The 21,768-nt window shown below is 54.7% G+C and overlaps 2 protein-coding genes across 10 annotated transcripts in view; one reads left to right on the top strand and one right to left on the bottom strand.

The window, feature by feature from the left end:
* Adarb1 (adenosine deaminase RNA specific B1) overlaps positions 1–21,768 on the bottom strand; it is a 121,796-nt gene that overhangs the window by 59,284 nt on the left and 40,744 nt on the right. For 4 of the 9 annotated variants that reach the window (XM_047563283.1, XM_047563280.1, XM_047563278.1 and 1 more), the window contains one exon: positions 7,662–7,764. The exons of the other annotated variants lie outside the window; for them this stretch is intronic. The gene's annotated coding sequence lies outside the window, so the exon portion shown is untranslated. The remainder of the gene's footprint in view (positions 1–7,661; positions 7,765–21,768) is intronic. 9 annotated transcript variants of the gene reach the window in all.
* LOC124992492 (tRNA (adenine(58)-N(1))-methyltransferase non-catalytic subunit TRM6-like) lies at positions 6,496–7,799 on the top strand. The gene is given in 2 exon segments (XM_047563288.1): positions 6,496–6,729; positions 6,731–7,799. Coding segments are annotated over 2 exon segments (1,197 nt in total). The 5' UTR covers positions 6,496–6,601.

Raw genomic sequence — 21,768 nt, 5'->3', positions numbered from 1 at the left:
TGCCTGCAGGACAGAGCTCGAGACAGGCGACGGAACCGCGGAACCATGCTGGCCGCCCTGCTCAGAGAACGCCCTCCCGGGGTTCCTGTTCCGCTCTCGGTGCTCTGCTCAGCAAGCAGACCCACGGAGGTCTCCAGAACGCTCGGCTGGGAACGTTGCGCAGGAGATGCTACCTCCCGAGGAGTCCCCAGGCCATGGCTGCTGGGTGGGTCCCAGGACCGCCTGCACAGCGACAGGAAGCTGGATGGTGCACGTGGCTTCTCGTGAACAGGGCTTTTCCAGTGCAAGGCAAAACGGGATGACCCAGCACCCTTGGAGGACTGACCGGGGCGACCCACGCGCGGTGCAGGGACACACCAAGGGCGGAGCACCAAGGGGCCGTGGGCTCAGGGTGGCCTGTACGGCCACCAGCAGCTGCTGAGAACAGAGACAGAGGAGGGAGCAGGTGACCACACACAGAGAGCTGGCACACTCCAGGCACAGTGTCCTTCCTACCGCAGCGGCCCAGGCTCAGTGGCAGGGTAGTCGCACACGGCCATGGCACGGGGAGTGCCAGGGAGCGGGTGGGGATGCGCCCAGGAGGCCTGGGCTCTCGGGCACCTGGACCAGGGACCACGGGGACAGCAGCGGTGCTGATCAGATGCACGCTGCCCATCCCTGCGCTGGGCGCAGCGGGAGCTCCAGACGCCCAGAGCCCCAGCTCTTCCTGCCCCGTCACCCCACAGACTGGACTTCTCCTGTCAGGCTTGAAGGCATGTGCTGTCCTCCCGAAGGCCCTCCCCTGGCAGCCAGGGTGGTCTCTGTGGCCTGGAGGTGAGCTCCAGCACACACCTACGCGCTCACGCCAGGCTGGGTGAGCCTCCCTCACCAGGGCCCGCCCGGCTCCCCCACTGTGCCCTGGTCCTGGGGTTAGGGACCCTGCATGAGCTGAGCCATCTTGAGACACGGTCACCATGAAGCACCGGGAGCCCTGGCCTGTCCACCAGGGCCCACCCAGCTCACCCGCTGTGCCCTGGTCCTGGCGTTAGGGACCCTGAATGAGTTGAGCCATCCTGAGACACGGTCACCATGAGGCACCGAGAGCCCTGGTCTGTCCACCTGCGAAGTTCTCCAGCATCCTGGAGATAGCCCGACCACCAGAGTGGCACTGGAGCTCCCCAGGACGCACCCCGGGAAGTGCCGGCCCCCTTCCTGGTGGCGCTCACTGTCCAGGTCCACTCCAGCCTGAGCCAAAGCCCACTCCACTGACCGCTGACCCAACCCGTGAGGTTCACCCCGCCGGCCACACCTGTCCGAAAGTCCCCCATGACCCGGGGTCTGTCTGCCAGCTGGCCCCTCTGCAGCTTCCGCCTACGGCAGCCAGTTCTGCACAGGGCTCTCCTGAGACCCCAGGCAGGCTTCCTCGGGTGAGACGCCCGGTTCTCCGAGGCAGAGCAGCGACACGCGGGAGCCTGAGTGCACTGCTGCCTGCTTGGGGACGCTGCCTGCCCCCCATGGCCGCCCGCCTGCGGGTCTGCTCTGCCTGCCCGCACACCCGTGCCTGCCCGCTCCCGAGAACAGCTAGCAGGGACCCGCCCAAAGGCTCTGAGCTCTGTCCCAGCTTCTCCCTGACACCCAGTACCTGTGCCGAACTCACAGGCCGCGTTCCCGGCTCTCATGGCCACTTGGGCCTGAGGGCCAGGAAGTCCTGAGAGCGCAGCGGGGTCCTGGCTGGAGGTGGCAGCATGTCAGCTGCTCTTTAAAACAGGGCCGTGCGTGAGTCTTTCCAGGAGAAGTCAGAATTGCACGTCCTTTCTGTGAGCACGTACCAAACATGGACGGCTGCTGGACGGGCCAGGACATTCCTGGAGTGCAGCCCCCTGTGCCCACCAGAGCACCGCCTGGGTTCACCAAGGTCGAGAGGCCACAGGACCCCACCCAACAGGGCCAGGCGTGGACAGAGGGAGGACTAGGTGCCAGTGTGCCAGGGTTTCCCTCTGCTCCCACGCCATCCCCACGCCTCTCCCCGGTGGGCACAGGGAGGTCCCTCCACATGAGTGCTGCACATGGCCCTGGGAGCCACCAGCCTGAAGGACTGCAGCCAGGTCGCCCCAGGGGGGCACTGCAGACCCAGGCCCTTCTCCTCGGCACCTGCCGGCCATCAGCCTGTGGGCGGCTCAGAGCCGCACGGGCCCCCTGGGCGTTACCACTGCCCCAGGCCCATGGGGCTGCCTCTGCTTCCTCTGAGGGGTCTGGGTGCGAGGGCACACACTCCAGCCCTGCCCAGAGCCTAGTCAGCACAGGCCTCGCGGGGCTCCAGGCTGCTCGAGGCCTCTGCCTGGCCGTCGTGGCTGGACATGTTTCTGTAGGAGGCTGTCCTCCTCTTCTGTGAGGGTCGCAATGTGGAGCTGGGGTCACTCTCTGTGCACGCTGATGATGCCCTGCGTCCCCTGGACAAGAGTTGTGGGCAAGAGGGCACTGGGGGGTCTGGGCTGAGACTGGTCCAGGTTCAGCTCTGAGTGTGGTCAGGCCCTCAGGCTCTCTGACTGGCGGATGGGTAACCATCTTCCCACGAGCAGGGCTGCAGGTTGTGGAGAGGATGCCGTGGTTCGCGCTGTGGCCCAAAGCGTCAGTCCTGCCCCTGCCAGCCAGGAGCCAGGCCACCTCAGCCTCCTGGTCTCAGTTAACAGCAAAAAATGAAGCCAGAGAAACCCTGGACGTACTGACCACTATCCTAAGGAGGGACTGGCCACGCCTGCTCACAGGGAATTAGTGATTCTAACTGGGACGGGTCCTCAAAGCTGCGCCCCTCGTGCTGCCTGTTACCCCTCCTGGTGCGCGTCCACCTTGGACTTCACTCAACAACACAGTGTCCAAACGGGACAACAGACCAGAGCTCAGTTTGTGGAAATAAACACGAAAGGAGTTGAGGCCAGGTGCGCGTGCTCCCTCCAGGCAGGCACGCACCACGACCAAACAGCAACTCAGACTCTCCGCTTCAAGATGAGAACCCACGAAGTCAGAGGCAGGAGATCCTGGACACACAGAATCTAGAACATTCTGCTTACATTTAATTAGTCGACTGCACTTCCCACTTCCATGGTGGAACGGAGGAAGCCACAGGGGATGTTTGAACAACACAATCGTCACAGGAAAGCAGTGCCTGGCACCCACACAGAGTGAAGCCTGGGGCGGAACAGCGCCATCAGCGCCAGGCGTGGGGCGCACAGCTGAACCCCAGGGGCCCGGGGCTCCAGGCCAGCCTCCGAAGCAAAGGGAAAGGGGTGGGGTGCAGGTCAGCGGGGGAGCACCCAAGCACGCGCATCTCCAGCAGCGTGCACACACGTGCAGGCACACACGCATGCACACACGTGCGCACGAGCATCACAAGTGTGGATGGAAACACAAGGAGCAGTGAAAAAGCTAGAGCAGTGAGGTCCTTCAGGAGCCAGCAGGACCAGGGAAGAGCGGCCACGCGTGTGCACCCGCGCACGTCCACAGCCGTCCTGCACCGCGCTCCAGCTCCGCCATGGCCGCTCTGCCCCAGGGCTCTGGTGATGCACGTGGCCTCTCATCCGAGTGCCCTGCAGCGTGCTCCTGGCCAGGGTGGCCACCAGGCGGGCCTGAGAGGAGGCGGTGCGCCCAGGGAGCAGGAGCCGTGCTTCCTTGGCCCATCTTCCAGCAGCCCTGCACCCGCAGGAAGACGGACGCGGAGCTGCACAGCAGCCCACGAACACGAGCAGGGTTCACTAAGCAGAGGCAAACGGACTTTGAGAAGCTTGTCTTTTCAAGTTTCCTCTCATTCTCTAGAAGTAAAGAGCAACATCAGTTGCAAAACTGACAGAGAAAACACCTAAGGTTCAGGTCCAGGGGAGGCAGGCTGCAGCAGGTGAGCAGGGTCCACGCGGCCTCGGGGGCTGTGTGGCCCCCGGGCGGGAGGACAGCTGGCCCAGCTCTCGCAGGCGGGAGCCCGTGCTGAGGCTGGGCTAAGTCGGCTGACCTGGGCTTCCGGACACTCAGGGAACACGCATCCCCACAATGAGAGCGGGCAGCCTCACCCCACCTCCCTGCACACACACCTCCCGGGAGGAGGTGGGCTCCTCCCGGACCCCTCCGACCCGGGCCCAGCCTCCGGCTGCAACCGCCGTCCACTGAAGGCGACTCGCTGCTCCCGTCACCCAAGCCTGCTGGCCACAGACCTCAGCGTGACGGCCTCAGACGCAGGCAGAGACATCTGCACAGCACAGGACCTGCAGGTGAGGGGACCATGCGGAGACGCTACGCTCAGGCCACTCTGGCAAAGCAGGGGAGAGAGGGCATCGGTCAGTCCTGGCACAGCCCCGTGAGCTGCCCCGGAAGGATGTCGCTGGTGCGGGGGGAGCAGGGTCCCTAAGGTCTGACGCACTGCACAGATTCGAGGCAGGCCTCCATCCTGCCGTCACCTAACACACACCGTTCCCGGCGGAGGCCACTCCTGATGGCCAGCACGCCGTGTGGCTTCTGCAGCCCCAGCCCAACCCCCTCAGCAGGCTCTGGAGGACGGTGACAGGCAGCCCTGAAGGAGGGGGCCAGGGCCAGGACTGTGGTCCGGGGGTCTCCCTGTCCTCAGGGCAGGGGTGGGGAAGATGCTCCAGCCTCAGGGCTCCACAGCCAGATGGGCCGGGGGCCCCTGGGCTCCCACCACGCTCCGCCGAGTGCTGGCCCTGTGGCACCCGTCCCTGATGGCTCCTGACCCACAGAAAGCCGTGGCTAGGTGACAGTGGTGGCAGGGGTCGCTGAGGCCCGGCCTCTGGGACGCGGATGTGGAGGTGGCTCAGGGGAGTCAGGAGCTCCTGTCACAGCCAGGGCCGTGCAGGGCACATGCAGCCTGGCCTGGGCAGCTGCAGAGCCAGCTCGCCATCCGAACCCTCGACCCTGTGCCTCACACAGACCTACGGATGTCCACGCACCCTTTTCCCACCGCTTGGCAGGGCTTGCCCGGCAGCAGCACCTCTAGGAAACCACAGGAGCTTGAAGCAGGTCACCAGAACCACAAACGTCCGGCACTGGTCAGGGCGGGACGGGCCGTCCCCAGAGTGCAGGCTGGGGACAGCGATGGGGAGCCTCCCACGCTGGCTCCTGCAGAGTCTGGTCAGGCTCCTGTTTATTTAAAGTGGACAGTCGCCTTCTGGAACCAAAGGGAGCCAGACAATCGTGTGAGCTCTGACCTCAGCGTCAGCACTTCCATTTGCACAGACCCACCGCACCGAGATCTGCTCTGGACTCGTCTCCGTAGTATTTCAGGCCTGAGTTCACAGACCTGCCTCTCCACGTGGGCTGGGGGTCTCAACCACGCCCAATGCACGGAAAGTCCACTGCTGGGGCTCTCTCGCTGCAGCAGGGTCCGAGGCAACGGGCCGAACCGCCAACTCAACAGGACGGAGGAGCCCACACCTCGCACACCATCGCTGCTGCTTGCTGGGGCCAGCAGCTTTCCACTCCTGGGCCTCCCCTACAGGACACTCCCAGGGAAGCGTCTTTTCTCACCAGAGCCCGGGGATCTCCCTCCTGCCTGCACCCGCAGCACAGCAGCAGAAAGTCCCGAAACCCACCCACCATGACCACCCCGTGGGGACCCAGGTGGCCTGTTCCAGAGCAAGCCTCAAGCACAGAACCTGGGGTGGTCACTGCCCTGACATCCTGTTGGCCACCGGCCCGTGAGTGCACTGTGAGGCCTCGCTCCTGCTGCCAGCCGCAGGAGTTCCTAACGGGTGTGGCTGGCTGGCTGGAGAGACGCACGACAGAGAGATGAGGGATGGGTGGGTGGACAGAAGAGTGGAGGAGGGATGGATGGGGGGTGGGTGGACAGATGGGTAGATGGAGGGAGGGACTGACGGCCGATGGACGGAGGACGTGCATATGGAGAGGTGACTGCACCCCACATGACGGGGGGCACGGTGCTCCACGTCTCACGGGGCAGGGCTCCATGCAAGGCCACAGCTGGGACCGGGCGGGGTCAGGGGCCCTCTTCACAGGTGCTGCAGGGCCCCCCTCTGTAGGGAGAAGAAGGCTTTGGGCCTCAGGGACACCTCCGTCGGCTGTCAGAGGGCCACACCTCCATGAAGGTCCTGGGCCCATTCTCTTCACCCCAGAAACGGGCTCGGGGAGCCTGGCTTCAGGCCAAAGCACAGTGGACGGTCACTGTCCAGGCGACCCACACGCAGATGACCAGGACACGTGAGGGGTATTGTCGCACCTGGGACGGGCACGTCCTCGGCGAGTAGGCCCTAGCTGGAAACCCAGAGGGCGGCGCCAGGCAGGACCTCCGCATACCGCCCACCCGGTCATCCCCTGGGCAGTGCCGGGCCCACAGGTGGCCGCTGCCCTGCGCCGTCCCGGCAGAGGAGCTTGCTTTCACTCGCTTCTCTTTGTTCAGCGGTGGTAAGGATGGACCCAGGGCCCCAGAGGGCCGCGCTCTGCCTCTGCATCCACCCCAGCCCAAAGCACTGCATCTCAAAAGGCACGAGGACGAGAGTCTGTGGTGTCGCGGGGAGTGAGGCTGGTCGCTGCGACTGTGTTGCAGGAAGAGAGAGGCGCCTGAAGCTGCAGGGACGCGGCGGAGCACTGAGACCGGCCGAACGTCATGGAGGGCTCAGGAGAACATCCGAGCCCACAGGCCCCGTATCCCGGGGATAACCGCATCCTCGACGGCGACTTTGTGGTGCTGAAACGGGAAGATGTGTTCAAAGCAGTGCAGGTCCAGCGGAAAAAAGACCAAAGAAGCTGGCACTGATAATCGAAATATAATTGATGATGGAAAATCTCAGAAACTTACTCAAGATGACATAAAAGCTTTGAAAGACAAGGGCATTAAAGGAGAGGAAATAGTTCAGCAGTTAACTGAAAATAGTACAACATTTCGAGACAAGACAGAATCTGCTCAAGATAAATATATTAAAAAGAAGAAAAAGAAATATGAAGCCATCATAACTATTTTGAAGCCATCTACCCATATTCTTTCAATTATGTATTATGCAAGAGAACCTGGAAAAATTAACCACATGAGATATGATACACTAGCCCAGATGCTGACCTTGGGAAATATCCGTGCTGGCAATAAAATGATTGTAATGGAAACATGTTCAGGCTTGGTGCTGGGTGCAATGATGGAACGAATGGGAGAGCCAAAAGACAGTGCATCAGTTGAAGAAAGTAATGGCGCACTTGAGGAAAAGCAGAATTCTAAGCCAGACAATGAAGACAGCATGGCCGAGGCCCCAGAGAGCAATAACCCAGAACAAGAATCGACGGAGGTTGTTCCTCAAGATCCAGAATATAAGGGGCCTAAAGAAAGAGGAAGCAAAAAAGATTATATTCAGGAAAAGCAAAGAAGACAAGAAGAGCAGAGGAAAAGACACTTGGATGCTGCTGCTCTGCTGAGTGAAAGGAACGCAGATGGTTTAATTGTGGCCAGTCGTTTCCATCCCACTCCATTGCTGCTGTCTTTGCTGGACTTTGTGGCCCCTTCAAGGCCTTTCGTGGTCTACTGTCAGTATAAAGAGCCTTTGTTGGAATGCTACACAAAACTGCGTGAGAGGGGAGGGGTCATCAACCTCAGGTTGTCTGAAACCTGGCTCAGAAATTATCAGGTTTTGCCAGATAGAAGTCATCCCAAGCTGCTGATGAGTGGAGGTGGAGGTTACCTTCTGTCAGGCTTCACTGTTGTCTTGGACAACCTTCGAGCAGACACCAGCCTCAAGTCCAGCGCAAGCACCTTAGAATCACACAAGACTGGGGAGCCAGCAGCTAAAAGACAGAAATGCCCAGAGTCTGGCTCATAACTTTTCAAAAATGGCTTTGATTTTTGTTCTCAGGCATTCTGCAGTTAAAACTTAAACTTTAAATGTCATAACTAATTTTTTTGTCTGTAAGTGTATTCTGAGAATAAGAAAGTGGCTGTATACCCCTTCCGGAGGAGAAGGAATAGCCTTTGTCCACTTCCGACGCAGATGTGTTTAATCTGTCTAAACTGAAACTCAAGTATGCAGTAGTGGATTGATGGGACAATTTTGTTTAACAAAAATCCTCTGAGTATTTCTAAATACTCTGCAAATATCGAATTTCAGCATCCTGAAAATGTATTTGTACAAGACCTTGTTTGCATTTTAAGCTAAATGGAATAACACAATGTAGCTAAAATTTGATGGGTACCAAAGGGAAGGAATTTGTGGAAGAAATTTCCTCTGCTCATTCCATTCTCTTCAATATAAGCAATATGAATGTGTGAATATATGAAATTTATAGTACCAAAAATATCCATTCTATTCCCCAGTGTAGAATGAGCATTTTTTAAATGCTAGGTTCTATTATTCTAATAGTTTTCAACCTGAGAAAGTTCCAAGTATTCATTTTACTGCCTTTTTTTTTTTTTTTTTTTCTTGGTACATTAGAAAAGTTTAGTAGGTACTTTTTGGCATTAATTTGCCAATCCTTTTATTCTCTGTTCCAAATAAAATGACTAGAATTTTTATATGATGCTTAGTTAAAATAATTGTTTTTCCCAGAGACCTAAGGATTATACAACATGCATGCATGTATATATATGTACACTTGTGCACACACATATATATGTATGTATAGATGATGGTATACACATATATACACATGCACACACACGTATATGGGTGTCTAGGTGTTGGTATATATATGTATATACACACAGAATTACTACCTATATTAATATACACACACAAAGAGAACATACTATTTATTTGAACTATGATAAAATTTTGGGCAGGACTTAGACCAGTTCTCATTGCATTGGTGTTGGCTCCTTGTCAAATGTTTTTTAAAAGTGCCTTTTTCTGGTGATTATTAATACTGGTCTGAAGAGCTCTGCCATGATTAGGTGGTTAACCTTTATAAGCTCTGAAAAATTATAATCAAATTATTTAATCATCTGTTGCAACAAATAAAAGTGTTCTGAGCAAGCCAAGGCTCTTCTCCATTTGCGAATCGTCTTGCTCTCTAGAACATGCTCTTGTGTATTGTTCATGTTGTCATAGTATAGATGGGTATTATCCAATGAGGAATCTCAGAAAAAATTTTCCTCCTAACAGCATGTCCTATTCTGATAATGACCAGTGTGATTACCAAAAGTACAATTTTGATTCATTTTTCTTAAAACAGTTGTTTTTAAAGAATAAAGTTTCCTACTATGAAAAAAAAAAAAAAAAAAAAAAGGCACGAGGACACCCTGGTAGGGATCAGTCGAGATGCAGGGTCTGCAGCCCTGGGTCCCCCAAGATGCCGTGCATTTGCGAACCTCGGCCATCGTGGCTGGTCTTGAGGATGCTGGTGACTTCAGAGGTGCTTTGTTAGTTACACGTCACGAAAAGTCAGGCGTGAGCGCCACCACGGAGTCCCACTGCTCGGGGCTCTTAGGAGGGCTGTGTGGGGAACACGGCCGCCAGACAAGAGGCTTCCCAGGCGCTCGGGCCCCCAGATGTCTCCAGAAGACCCCGCGGGACACGGCTCTGGGCTGCAGGAGGAGGCTGGGCCTCAAATGCAGGGGTCCAAGGAGAGGACAGCACTGCTCCCATCCCTCCCAGCACCCCACCTCGGCGTCCAGTGCTGAGGGTCCATGGAGACTGGTGACCAGGGCCTCCAGCACTTCCCACGGCCCCGCGTCACCTTCCTGGTCTTTGCTGATGTTCCACTTTAAAGCTGAAACCAGGAGATAAAACCAGGCGCACCAGGAGCTGCCGAGGTGACGGCAGCAAGCAGGAGGCCACGACCCGAGGCCCCTCCCGGGAGCCGCGTGCCTGGGTCCTGGCACACAGCTCAGGAGCCCAGAACCCGCACGTACCCACCCTCGCTGGTCCAGCGTGCTGAGCTGCGGCTCCTGCTCGGCCCACCCGCAGGAAGCTGCCTGGGCACTGTGTGTGTGTGACGCGCCCGCAGCACAGCACCCGGGGAGCCGCTGTGACAGTCACGCCCTGGCCCTGCGGGACGGGCCTCGGGTAACAGGGCGCAGGCAGTGACCACGGCTGTGGGCTGGTGCTCCCGCCAGAAGCGCCTGCCCACCAGGAGACACCTGGGAATCGCTTGGAAGCCAGCCGTCCGCAGTGTCCCGGGAAAGCCTCTCCACAAAGCTGTGGCGTGAGACGAGTCCGGTCATGGACGACTTTTGAATCCGATTTTAAGAAACAAGCTATAGATTTTAAGTCTTAAAATATTAAGTTGAACTAAGGACTGAGTCAGGCAGGGTCCTGGTGGTCAGGAATCGGCCTGCCTATCTTTCCAAAGGGAACGTTTTCACGGGGTCACGCGGTCCCTCCCCACAGCCTGAAGGGCAGGGCTCGCGTGGAGGGCACCAGTGGCAGTGGCCACTGGGGCCAGCAGTGCCCCTGGAGGCAAGGCCTGCTGTGCCCGTGCACCACACCCAGCCGGGGCCTCTAAGGCCGCGTGGCCCAGTGGTGCCAAGGTCACTCAGAGACCGTCCTTGTCACACCAGCAGCCTGTGGCCCAAGAGAGAGGCAGGCGGCATGGGCGGAGCAGGCAGGCTGCCCGGAGCAGCCTCCCGGGCGCGAGGGTGAAGCCTGCCCCGGGCAGCGACAGCAGGCCGTTACCCCTCCTCTCCGAGCCTCGTCTTGTACCTGCGCCCCACAACGCTAGAGAGGGTCCCCGAGGTCGGACTCCTGACCCCAGCGACTCTATGGAGGGAGCAGCCACCAGCCCGCTGACCCCGGGCTGACCCCGGGTCCTGGTCACTGGCGATGGCGAGTGACAGCCAGTCCTGCTGACAGCGTGTGAGCAGCCCACTCTCTGCCTGAGGCTCCTTAAACCGCAGGACTAGGCAGAACCAGGCTGGACGGGGTGAGAGGCTGCCCTGCAGGCCGCACGCGACAGCCAGCCTCCAAAGCGGGCAGGGGCAGCAGGGCAGAGCGCAGCGCCTGCTCCAGGTCTCCTGCAAGGCCCCGGCCCTGTGGGAACAGGCTCAGCAGCAGAGGGGCACAGGGAGCAGGAGGCTGTCCAGAGGCAGACCCGGGGAAGGGGCCGCGCCAGCAGACAGACTCTGGGGCAGCAGCACCCTCGGAACAGGAGGCCCGGGAGCTGCGTCCCCGGGCGGCAGCGCAGGTCACCTCCTCGCCCCAGCAGGGCTGACCTGGCTCCACCACACCTGGGCCTGGCACGCACAGGCTGTGGGCAGCAGGCCCCAGCACACGCAGTGCACACTCACACACTCGGCCCCACACACCCACACAGCACGCACCAGTCACACGCCACCAGGTAGGTACACGCTCGCACATGCGTGTACAGAGGACACACAGGATCATGTGGGCACATGCACACACATCACACGCCGACCATGCAGCACAGGCGCCTCCATCACGGACTCAGCACTCGGGCTGGCACAGTGTGAGCCACAGCCCTGGACCTCCTGGGTCCTGCCCGCAGGCCCCGGAAGGCAGGGGCGCCAGGGAGGACTACAGGCCCCGGATGGGCAGGACCCCACTGGCCACACCCACTCGGTGCCAGGACACGGCAGCCCGTGTCCCCGAGGAGCCCTCGAGCTGGCATGCTCACTGCCCGGGCGCAGGCCAGCCACTGGCAGCATGGACACCGGGGCCCGGCGGGCCCACCGCACACTCGAGGTGCGCGGAACCCAGGTTTCCTCAGGCAACTCGGGTTCGGCACTGACGTGAATCTCTTCCTGTTTCACAACTTTTAACAACTTTAAAAACAACTCTCTGAAATAAGAAAAAGTATGATTCTGCTTGTTCCTTGTTAGGATTCGTGACTTTTGACAAATGCCTGTGAAGCGCATGTGGTGCACGTCAGGCCCTGCCGCCCACACCCCAGAAACGTCACCGGAGGACAGGTGACTCTGCCGACAGGAAATCAGCACCAGGTCAGGATGCCCAGCCAGGGGACAGCGCAGCCCAGCTGGCATGGAGGACACACCCGCCCTGGAGCACACCACAGCCTCCCCGAGCCTCTCCAGCCTGCAGGCACGAGGGCAGAGGACAGGGCACGCTGTTCCAAGGGGCGTTGCTCACTTAGCCCAAGGTGTCTGGGCAGGCCACATGGCCCCACTGTCCCTGCAATGTCAGGGCTGGCCATCCGGCCGCCCCTGCTGCTGGCAGCAAGGCCTCCACAGCAAAGATGCAGGGCTGCATTCTTTGTGGTCCATGTTCCACACACGGCAGGCAAGGCAGGCGCCAGGAGGTGCCTAGGATAAGGAGGGCACGGCAGGGGTGGGGGGCAGCAGCTGGAGACCAGGGGAGGGGAGGGCAGGGCAGGGCAGGAAGCAGCAGAACAGCCACCAAGGTGACCACACGCGACTCTGCGGGTCTCAGCACACCAGGTTTGTGTGTGGCTGTGTGAGGGCCTGGATCCTCCATCTGCTTCACAGCCATCAGGGTGCCATGCAAGCCATGGTCTCTTTTTTTTGGTACAAGGGATTGAACCCAGGACCTGACACATGCTAGGCAAGCTCTACCACCAAGCGATATCCCCAGCCCACAAGCTATGGCCTTGGAGAGTGGAGTTCTGCAGTCTACAACTTACACAGCTGTACACACAGCCAAGGTTATATAAGAGCAGAGAGGAGCAGGGTCCAGAGCTGGTGCCCTGCTCAAAGTTCCTCTCCACCTCAAACAAACCAGGGCTCTGGACAAGATCCCACCCTTCCGGTAGTTCAGAGACCCCCACAAACCACAGAGGACAGTTCTAGTACACAGCCCAGGGTCACAGAGAAGACCAGTGAGGACGTGCTCAGCACCTCAGAGGCAACCCTTGGTGCCTGCTCCACAGCAAAGGAAGCAGGTGTAGACAGGGCAGCTGCCAAGCCATGCAAGGGCCGAGGGCACAGCGTGTGGAACCCCGGGCACCCGGGCTCTTCACCAGCTACGAGCCACCCACCTCAGGTAGACCCACAACTGTAACAGGGGTCCACTTGATGCTTTGGCCCTATCCCTCATCGCAATGAAACCTGCATGGTTTTTCTTTTCCCATTCTTTTCCCTGACCTTCTCCCGTATCTTCTCCTCTGTAATCTTATTCTGAGTCACCTCTTTAAAAGCCCCTGCTCCTGCTGAGGGGCAGAATCACAGCCTTTGGGACAGGAGTCCCCTGTGTTTCCCCTTTGCTAACAAAGAAATAAACCAAAGAAAAAAGAAGGTTTATTTCTTTTTTTCTTTATCTCAAAATTATGTCCTCATTGTTGGATTGGCATTGGGGACAAGGACTGAGCTTTCAGCTAACAAATTTGGTGGCCCAGATGGGACCCGAGAGCAGCCCCCGCCCCAGCTTTCTTGGGCAGGCCTGGCTCCCCAGGAACCCCACTTCCATGCTGAGGTGCGAGGTGCTGGTGAACTTGTTGAGAGTTGAATGCAGGAGAGTTTGGAGACGGGTGAGTTTGCCTGGGGTCGAGCCAGAGGAGCTGCTCCTGTGAGTCAAGGGAGGACTGAGGGACTGTCCAGCAGCTGCTGAAGCCCCTTTGGCTTTAGGGGACTCTCGCTTTCTCTCCCTGAACTGCACAAGTTGTTCTTGGGCTCTACTTTGAGTAAAAGGAAACCGAACTCAGGAAAGTCATGACACCCTCGGCCATTGGTGAGTCCCCCGGTGTGCACACCAAGACCCTTGATTCCATACTTCTAGTTCCTCTTCATGGGGACATCTGGTCCCTCTTTCTGGGGACATCTGTGGCACCAGTGGTGTAGGAATCACGGTTAAGTGGGACTCAAGAACCCAGGGATATGTCCTCCCTTCTGATCTGTTCAGGTTCCCATCTGTTGGTTGGCCTTGGGTTGGGGATTCCCTCTGGCTGTCTCTGGTTTGGTTTAGACAAAGACATGGCCAGTACTGCACTGGTCCTATAGCTAGTCTCTTGGGAAAGTCCTTGGCTGGTCAACTTAAAGGTTCCCGTCTATGGGCCATGGTCTGGGCCTCCTCTCTGGTTGTCTATCTGTCTGTCTGTCTGTCTCTCTCTGCTTCTTTTCTGTACAATCTTGCACTTGGAGTTGGTCTGCAGAGGTAAAGTGAGTTGAAGAAAGGGCCACCTGTGGGTCTATGTCTGTCTGAGATAATGTTTTACTATATGAAGGGTTATGGAAAATAACATTCCTACAAGACAGCTCCCCAAGAAAATGGAGGGAAATCGGTCAAACATTAAGCCTCTTCCCCTGCATTCCTGATAACAATGGGCCCTAAAGGAAAGGGGCGGATGTGGAAGGCCAGGCCTAAACCTTGACCTTCCCTGGGGCAACTTAGTCCTGAATGACAATGGTAAGATTTGAGGACTCATCCCTCAGGGTCTGGTTTTAACCTGTACGACTAGCCTCTGAAGGTGGGTTTCCAAAGATGACATCATCCTCATTGTACCCTATAAAGCCAGGATGCCCTCTGTAACTGGCAGTCATTTTCCCATCTGGAAAGTGGACCTGAATGGCGCCCAAGTCCACGAGGATTAAAGGCTTCTCTGACTCCGTGGAGGTCTGCTTGCGTCCTTTTGCGCTTGCACTACAACACCTGGCTTTTCGAATAGCTTTCTGGATTACACAATCCTGCAACTGGAGTTGGTCTGGCAGAGGTAAGTGAGTGGAAGAAATTTGTACCTGCAGTTCTGCCTGTTTCAAAGGTTCCCGTCTCTCAGCCCTGGTTTTGGTGATCCTCTCGCCTGTGTTTTTGACTGTTACTGGCCCTTTAAGACAAGGGCCATGCCGCATTGGTCTGCCTGGTACCCTCTTGAGCAGAGAGATCTTGGCTGCAGGGCCACCTATAGGGACGAGCCTGTCTCTGAGAAAGAGGACTTGCTGTCACAAACCTGGCCTCGGAATGACTTTTCTGGGTGAGTACACAATCTTGACGCCGAGGTCGGTCTGTCAGGGTGAAGACGGGCAAGAGCTTCTGCGTGCACAGGATCCATGCAGCTGCGTGAGGAGGGCCTGAGCCCTGGCACTGCCTCTGGGTGCAAGGACAGCAGGACACCAGAAGACCCAGGGCTGCTGCTCCCAGCACCGTGTCTCAGCCTGGCCTGGGCAGCCGCAGACCATCCCCTGTGGTCAAGGACACCAGCCCTACACTGGGAAACAAATTCCCAGGAAAGCTGCCTGGGCTGCAGGAAAGGGCTCCTCCATCCATGGCAATGCCTAGTACAGGAAAAGGGCCCCACGGGAGCCTCTGGGGACAACTGGCAGTGGGGAGCCACTTAACGCTGATGGCACTGTGATGGTGATGACCAGACAGGCCAGGCTCAAAAACACCCTGTGCTCCCACCCCGGGCGCACCCTGGGAGGAAAAGATGAAGGCAGCTTTCGTATGCTGGACTGCCCACCCTCTCCCGGGGTGAAGTTGTGTGGATCACATGCACAGATAACGTTCCCAGGGACTGCTTCAGAGTATTGACTTAAGAAAGGGGCCACAACTAGAAGAGATTAAAGTTATAGGTATGGAAATATATCTTAGTACGGAAAATTAGAAGGTAAAAGAAATGTTTCTAGATGAGAAAGTATTTTCTCTGGTAAAGTGATATTCTTGTGCTAAAGTCCGAGATGAAAGAGGACAAAACTAAGGATGAAAAGAAGTTGTGAATATCTAAGTAAGTTGCAGAAGGTAAATCTCAAAAAGTTTGTGTTTGTGATTACATTAGCTATACTTAGCTGTCGTTCAAAGTTATTTGAACTTCAATGCACTGGTATGGAGCAAAGCCCGAAACACTGATCTGCTCTCATCTATCAAGATAATTTTCTTGTATCTGTTAGGTTTTTAAGTCTTAAATGATTACTTTGTACCTGGTTAAACAAACAGCTGTTACTTATGTTATAACAATATAGTTGACACCCTAAATATATGTGACTGGGCGTAAGTATGCATCTGACAACTTTGTCTAAGCCTTGTCCAAGTGTTATGGAAATGTCTATAAAATTAAAGTTTACGTAAGTTTACTGCTGAGATAACCAACACGTGCTCTTGTTTGTACCTTGTATCTGACACAGAAGGGCCCCATTGGCATTTTAAGGCCTGTCTTGTATCTGCTTGCTTTGACTATGTCAATTCCTGATCACCAACACTGTTTCCTAAATGTGTAAGAGATCTAAGGCTATCCTACCCTTTGATTTTTGTTAACCCATGCAGACCCGTGATCACTGTTACCATACACTCTGGATTCTAAATTGTACTTTGAATTTAAACTTAGTTAAATGTAAAGCTTAGAGGAGCACTTTGACAGGTTGGTGTTCTCCAAACTAAAATTATCTGTAGTAAAATTCTCAGATTTGTATAGCAATAAAAAATCTGGTTCATACTTATTCATGTCATTTGATATTTTATAGCTGGATAAAGCAACTTGTTGTCAATAAGTTATATATACAATTTTGTTACTCTTCGCACTGCAATGGGAATTTAAATGTATTTTTGGAAGGTATTAAGGGTCTGTTTAAAGGTGACACTGTAAAACATGGAAGCATTCTGCCACTTTTTCCACAAAAAGAAAGCTCAAAGCTCTCTCAGCCTGTCTTTGATTCATGTCTCAGCTGCGATGTTGTGTCCTGTCACTTGTGAGGAGCCCCCTCGCCTGAGGCAGGGCTCCGCCTCCCACCCTACTCCACGTGAAAACGGCTCCAACACAGGCTAGACTTCAGCTCATTTAAAGTCGTGCTCAAAAGACTGGCTTTGTTGTAAAGATTACTGTGATCTCAAAATAAACAGGATATAACAACACATAAGTAATGGTTTAAGATTCTAAAACTCATTTTCTTGGTTCATAGCTATTATACAAACTGAGTATGCTTTTGCTCTGTTAATTTCATTTTGTGTTTTCCTTGTAAATTTTGTAACTGTTGCCTGTTGGTGTTTTGCAGAGGACTGCTTCTAATAAAACAACCTGAGCTAATTTGAGACAATAAGCCATCACCTACAGGACGGATAGTATGTAATGCTGACTGCCGGTACCAATACTAACCCCAATTAAATGAAAGGAGTAACTGTAAAATTATAGATATTGAAGTTACAACCGGTTACTGCCTCTTTAAGACTGGTGAGACTGACTTGCTGGGTGTTTAAAACCAAAAACTTGGAGACCAAAGTCCAGGAAGTAAAAGGGCCAAGGAAAAGGCATCCAACATTTTGGACCTTGCCCTCCAAGGTCAGCCAGGACGCTTTCTCTGGGCTCTGCAACTCTGTTGAGTCACCAGACCTGCTGACAAGATGAGATGGAGAGGACTCTAGAAAATAGGAATATTAGGCAAAAAGGAGGCTCATCGGAGACAGAATGTCCCTGATGCTTCCCAGAGAAGCCCTGTGTGGTCAGCCAGACCCCCACCCACTCGCGGTGCGGCACCACTGGCAGAGGAAAGCCGAAGGAGCCAGGAGGCTTTGCACACGTCCCCGAGAGTGATCTCAGGAATCTCAGCCGACTCTTAGAGTAGACAGGAACAAGGCTGGTTTTGACCAACTTGGTCGTAAACTCCTGGCAGGAGAGTGTAGTATAGCCTGAGCGCAGTCCTCATGGACATTTAAAAGGAAAAACAATGGTTTTTTAAATGCAACTTGAGGTGTACACTTGTGTCAGCCCTAACACAAGTAAGTAAAGCTGGAGGCCATGAAGGAAGGGTTCCTGTGTGGGCGTGCCAAAGAGGAAAGATCACAAAGGACTCTAGAGTCACAGGTTTGTCCTGAGTTACTCTGAGTCTGAGTCCCAGGCCTACGAATCTTCCTAACCTCCTGCTTTGATGAACTCAATCTGTTTTTCACTGATATGATCACGAGCTACTGTCTTCGTGGTTTTCAGAGACTGGCTGAAGAACTGATTGCTTTTCTGCTAATTGTTTATAAAAAAGTAGTGCTTTGGAGATCCAAGATGGTGGACTAGAGGGAGGCTGCGTTCCTTGTTGCTCCATAACTCAGGTTTCAAGCAGAGGATATGTTTCTTGGTGAGGCAGTTTTTGCTGCTTATCGATCCCCTGCTGTTTACCCCATTTGTCTACTGTAATCACCTGCAGTCAGCCAGCATACTGACACCTTTCTGAGTGCACATTGCTCACTGTCAGGCGCCTATCATCCACCATTTGCCTGCCTTTCACCTACGCAACACCCACCACCTGAGGTTCACCTGCTGATTGTCCAACAGCAGTCAGCAAACTGACTGCAGACCGCCAGTGGAGCACCAGTTGCCTGCTGTTGCCTGGAAGTTCACTGTCAAGTACCAGCAGGTTTGGTTACACGTGGCTGCCGCCATTTTGAGACATAGCTAGACACCGTAGGACCCCTGGCCGGACTGACTAAGCCCAGTCTCCAGGATCCCTCAGCCCGACCAATCACTCCCTGCCTCTGGGGCCCTCGCATTGACTGACTGCTTCCTGTTGGCCACCAGGACCCCCAGACTGACTGACTGGGCCTTATCAACAGGACCCCCAGACCAACTGATTGCACCCCGCCTCCAGGATCCCTCAACCACACCAACCACACCCTGCCTCCAGGATCCCTACCTGACCAACCAAACCCGGCTTCCAAGACCTCCACCTGACCACGCCCACTCCATGAGCTGCCCACACATTTGGAAACCAGAGTGGCCATCTTGGATTATCCTGGAAGCCATAGCTCCTATCTTTAGGTGGGGCAAAACCCATCCTGAGATGCCTGCTGGAGACTTGGAGCTCATTGTCAGGTACCTCTCATGCATCAGGCTACTGAAGACTGGAAGGTTTGAATACTGTATGGCTATTACCGTCGTACAAATTATTGCAAATCTGTTTGTTATACTGAAGATAATAATTGAATGAACTGTTTATTATGACAATATAGTTAATATCCTCAAAGGAGTTATTTGGTTTAGGGTTGCATATTGTCTGAACTGGGCACTGCTAATATTGATCTCCCCCCCACTTAAAGTAAAGGTTTTGGAAACCCATAGGGTAACTATAAGCCTATAAGGGGGGGGGGGAACTGCAATACCCCAGATCTGCACTGCTAGAGGGGAAGATACACAAGCAACATGAAAAAACAAGGGAAGGTCCAAACAAATCTAGATTCTATATTAATAGAAACCAGTGACAGCATGGTAAAAGAAATGTCAGAAAAGGAGTTCAGATTATACATAATTAAAATGATTCAAGAAGCAAAGGATGAGATAAGAGAGCAAATGCAGGCAATGAAGATCACTCCAATAAGTAGCTGAAAGAGCAAATGCAGGAAGCAAAAGATCATTTCAACAAAGAGGCAGAGATTCTCAAAAAAAAAAAAAAAACAAAAAAAAAAAACCAGAAATCTTTGAAATGAAGGAAACAATAAACCAAATAAAAAACTCAATGGAAAGCATCACCAACAGAATAGATCACTTGGAAGACAGAACCTCAGACAATGAAGACAAAATATTTAATCTTGAAAATAAAGTTGACCAAACAGAGATGATAAGAAATCATGAACAGTACCTCCAAGAACTATAGGACATCATGAAAAGACCAAATTTAAGAATTATTGGGATTGAGGAAGGCACAGAGATACAAACCAAAGGAATGAACAACCTATTCAATGAAATAATATCAGAAAATTTCCCAAGCCTGAAGAATAAAATGAAAAATCAAATACAAGAAGCAAACAGAACACCAAATGCACAAAATCACAACAGATCCACACCAAGGCACATCATAAAGAAAATGCCTAACATTCAAAATAAAGATAGGATTTTGAAGGCTGCAAGAGAAAAGCATCAAATTACATATGGGGGAAACCAATATGGATATCAGCAGATTTCTCAGCCCAGACTCTAAAAGCTAGAAGGGCCTGGAACAACATATTTCAAGCTATGGAAGAACATGGTTGCCAACCAAGAATCCTATACCCAGCAAAACTAACGTTCAGATTTGAAGATGAAATAAAATCCTTCCATGATAAACAAAAGTTAAAAGAATTTACAAATAGAAAGCCTGCACTACAGAATGTTCTCAACAAAATATTCCATGAGGAGGAAGTGAAAAACAACAATGCAGGTCAGCAAAGGGAGGAACTACCTTAGAGAAAAACCACTCGAAGGAGAAACCAAGCCAACTTGAAAACCAAAAATAAGCCAAATGACTGGGAATACAAATCACATCTCAATAATAACCCTGAACGTTAATGGCCTAAACTCATCAATCAAAAGACATAGACTGGCAGAATGGATTAAAAAGAAAGACCCAACAATATGCTGCCTGCAAGAGACTCATCTCATAGAAAAAGACATCCACAGACTAAAGGTGAAAGGATGGGAAAAATCCTACCACGCACATGGACTCAGTAAAAAAGCGGGGCCTGGGCTCCACAGGGTGTGCTGTGGGAGAGACCACCCAGGACCACGCCATCCCTGCCCTGTGCAGGGCGCCCAGTGCTGCGGGCTCAGACGCCTCCTGGCGGCTTCCTGTGGCTGCCAGGCTCAGGGCCATTACACATGGACGAAGTCTCGCGTCACCATCAGAAGAAGGGCTGCTGTGGGAGCAGAGAGGAGGGCGGGGCAGCAGAGACCAGCGGGCCGGGGGCCTGCCGAGCACCCCTGCCTTGGCAGCCAGCCAGCACTCCTGCCCAGGCGCCTGCCACCCCACCAGGCCCAGGGGTTGAAGAGGCGCTCGGCCACATGCTAGGTCTCTTCCTGACTGTGAAGGCTGCAGGGCAGTGTGGCCGACCGTGTGCACACACGGATGAAGCTGGGGAAAGGGGTGACGGCGTGGCACCCCGCCTGCCACTCCAGCCAGGCAACGGCTGCCAGGCTGACCCCAGACGGGTCCACTGTTGGCTCACGCCTGTAGGTGCAGGTGTGGTGTGCTCCCATCTGACCAAACACCGGCGGCCCTGCTGCTCCCCAGGGGCTGGGCTGCATCCTCTGGTCCGGCCGCGGCCTTTCCAGAGCCCGCTCCAGCCCTGCGCCACCCGGGCTGTGGCCCAGTGCACCTCAGCATGCAAAACGCACTCCTGTCACTTTGGAGACTCCGGGGCCTGCAAGGGCTACCACACAGATATGGGGACCAGACCGGGGCATGCGCCACAACGCCACACGGGCCAGATGAGCTCAGGGACCACACCTGCACACCAGCAAGGGGACTGCAGAAGGGTCCGAGGAGCAGCCTCCCACCGGGCAGGCCTCCAGTGCCGGCTGCCTCCTCCACCCCAGCCCAGGTCCTGGGGACGCAGCTGCTGAAGGGCTGGCCATCCCCTGCACACTTCTGTCCTCTGGGTGGGTCGCAGGAGAAGCCCAAGGCAGCCCAGCTGCACAGCAGGTAGTAGCAGGGCCAGTGGTGGTGGCGTGTAAAGAGGCTGGGTCCTCGGTGACACAGGACCTTGGGGTTCGTCCCCAGAAACAGAGCTGCGTCCTGCACCAGGACATCCATGCTCGCCAGCCCAGCCAGGCCCCAAGTGTCCCACAGGCAAGACTGGGCACTTCCACGCCACCACACACTCGATTCCCACAACTGTCCTTCCAGGAGATCGGGGATGACGGCCGCCATGTGCCGCCCGACCCAGCTCAGCACCACCTCCACCATGGGGCAGCTGCTCAGCACCACGGTTCTGCTGGGGGCAACAGCACAGGAAGTGCTTTACCACAGTCCTGACTCTTTGTGCTGCTTTTGGGCTTGATTCTGCTTATTAACATTATGGGGCCGTATTACAAGAGGCAGAATCTTCTATGGACTTTTCTTTTTTTGGTACCAGGGATTGAACCCAGAGGCACTGAACCACTGAGCCACAACCCTAGCCCTTTTTATCTGTATTTTGAGACAGGGTCTTGCTGAGTTCCTTAGGGCCTCGCTGAGTTGCTGAGGCTGGCTTGGAACGTGTG

Source organism: Sciurus carolinensis, chromosome 9 (assembly GCF_902686445.1).
Source record: "Sciurus carolinensis chromosome 9, mSciCar1.2, whole genome shotgun sequence".
Classification (NCBI taxonomy): Eukaryota; Metazoa; Chordata; class Mammalia; order Rodentia; family Sciuridae; genus Sciurus; species Sciurus carolinensis.
The sequence above is the reverse complement of the archived record's forward strand: the minus strand, read 5'-3'. Positions and strand labels throughout refer to the sequence as shown.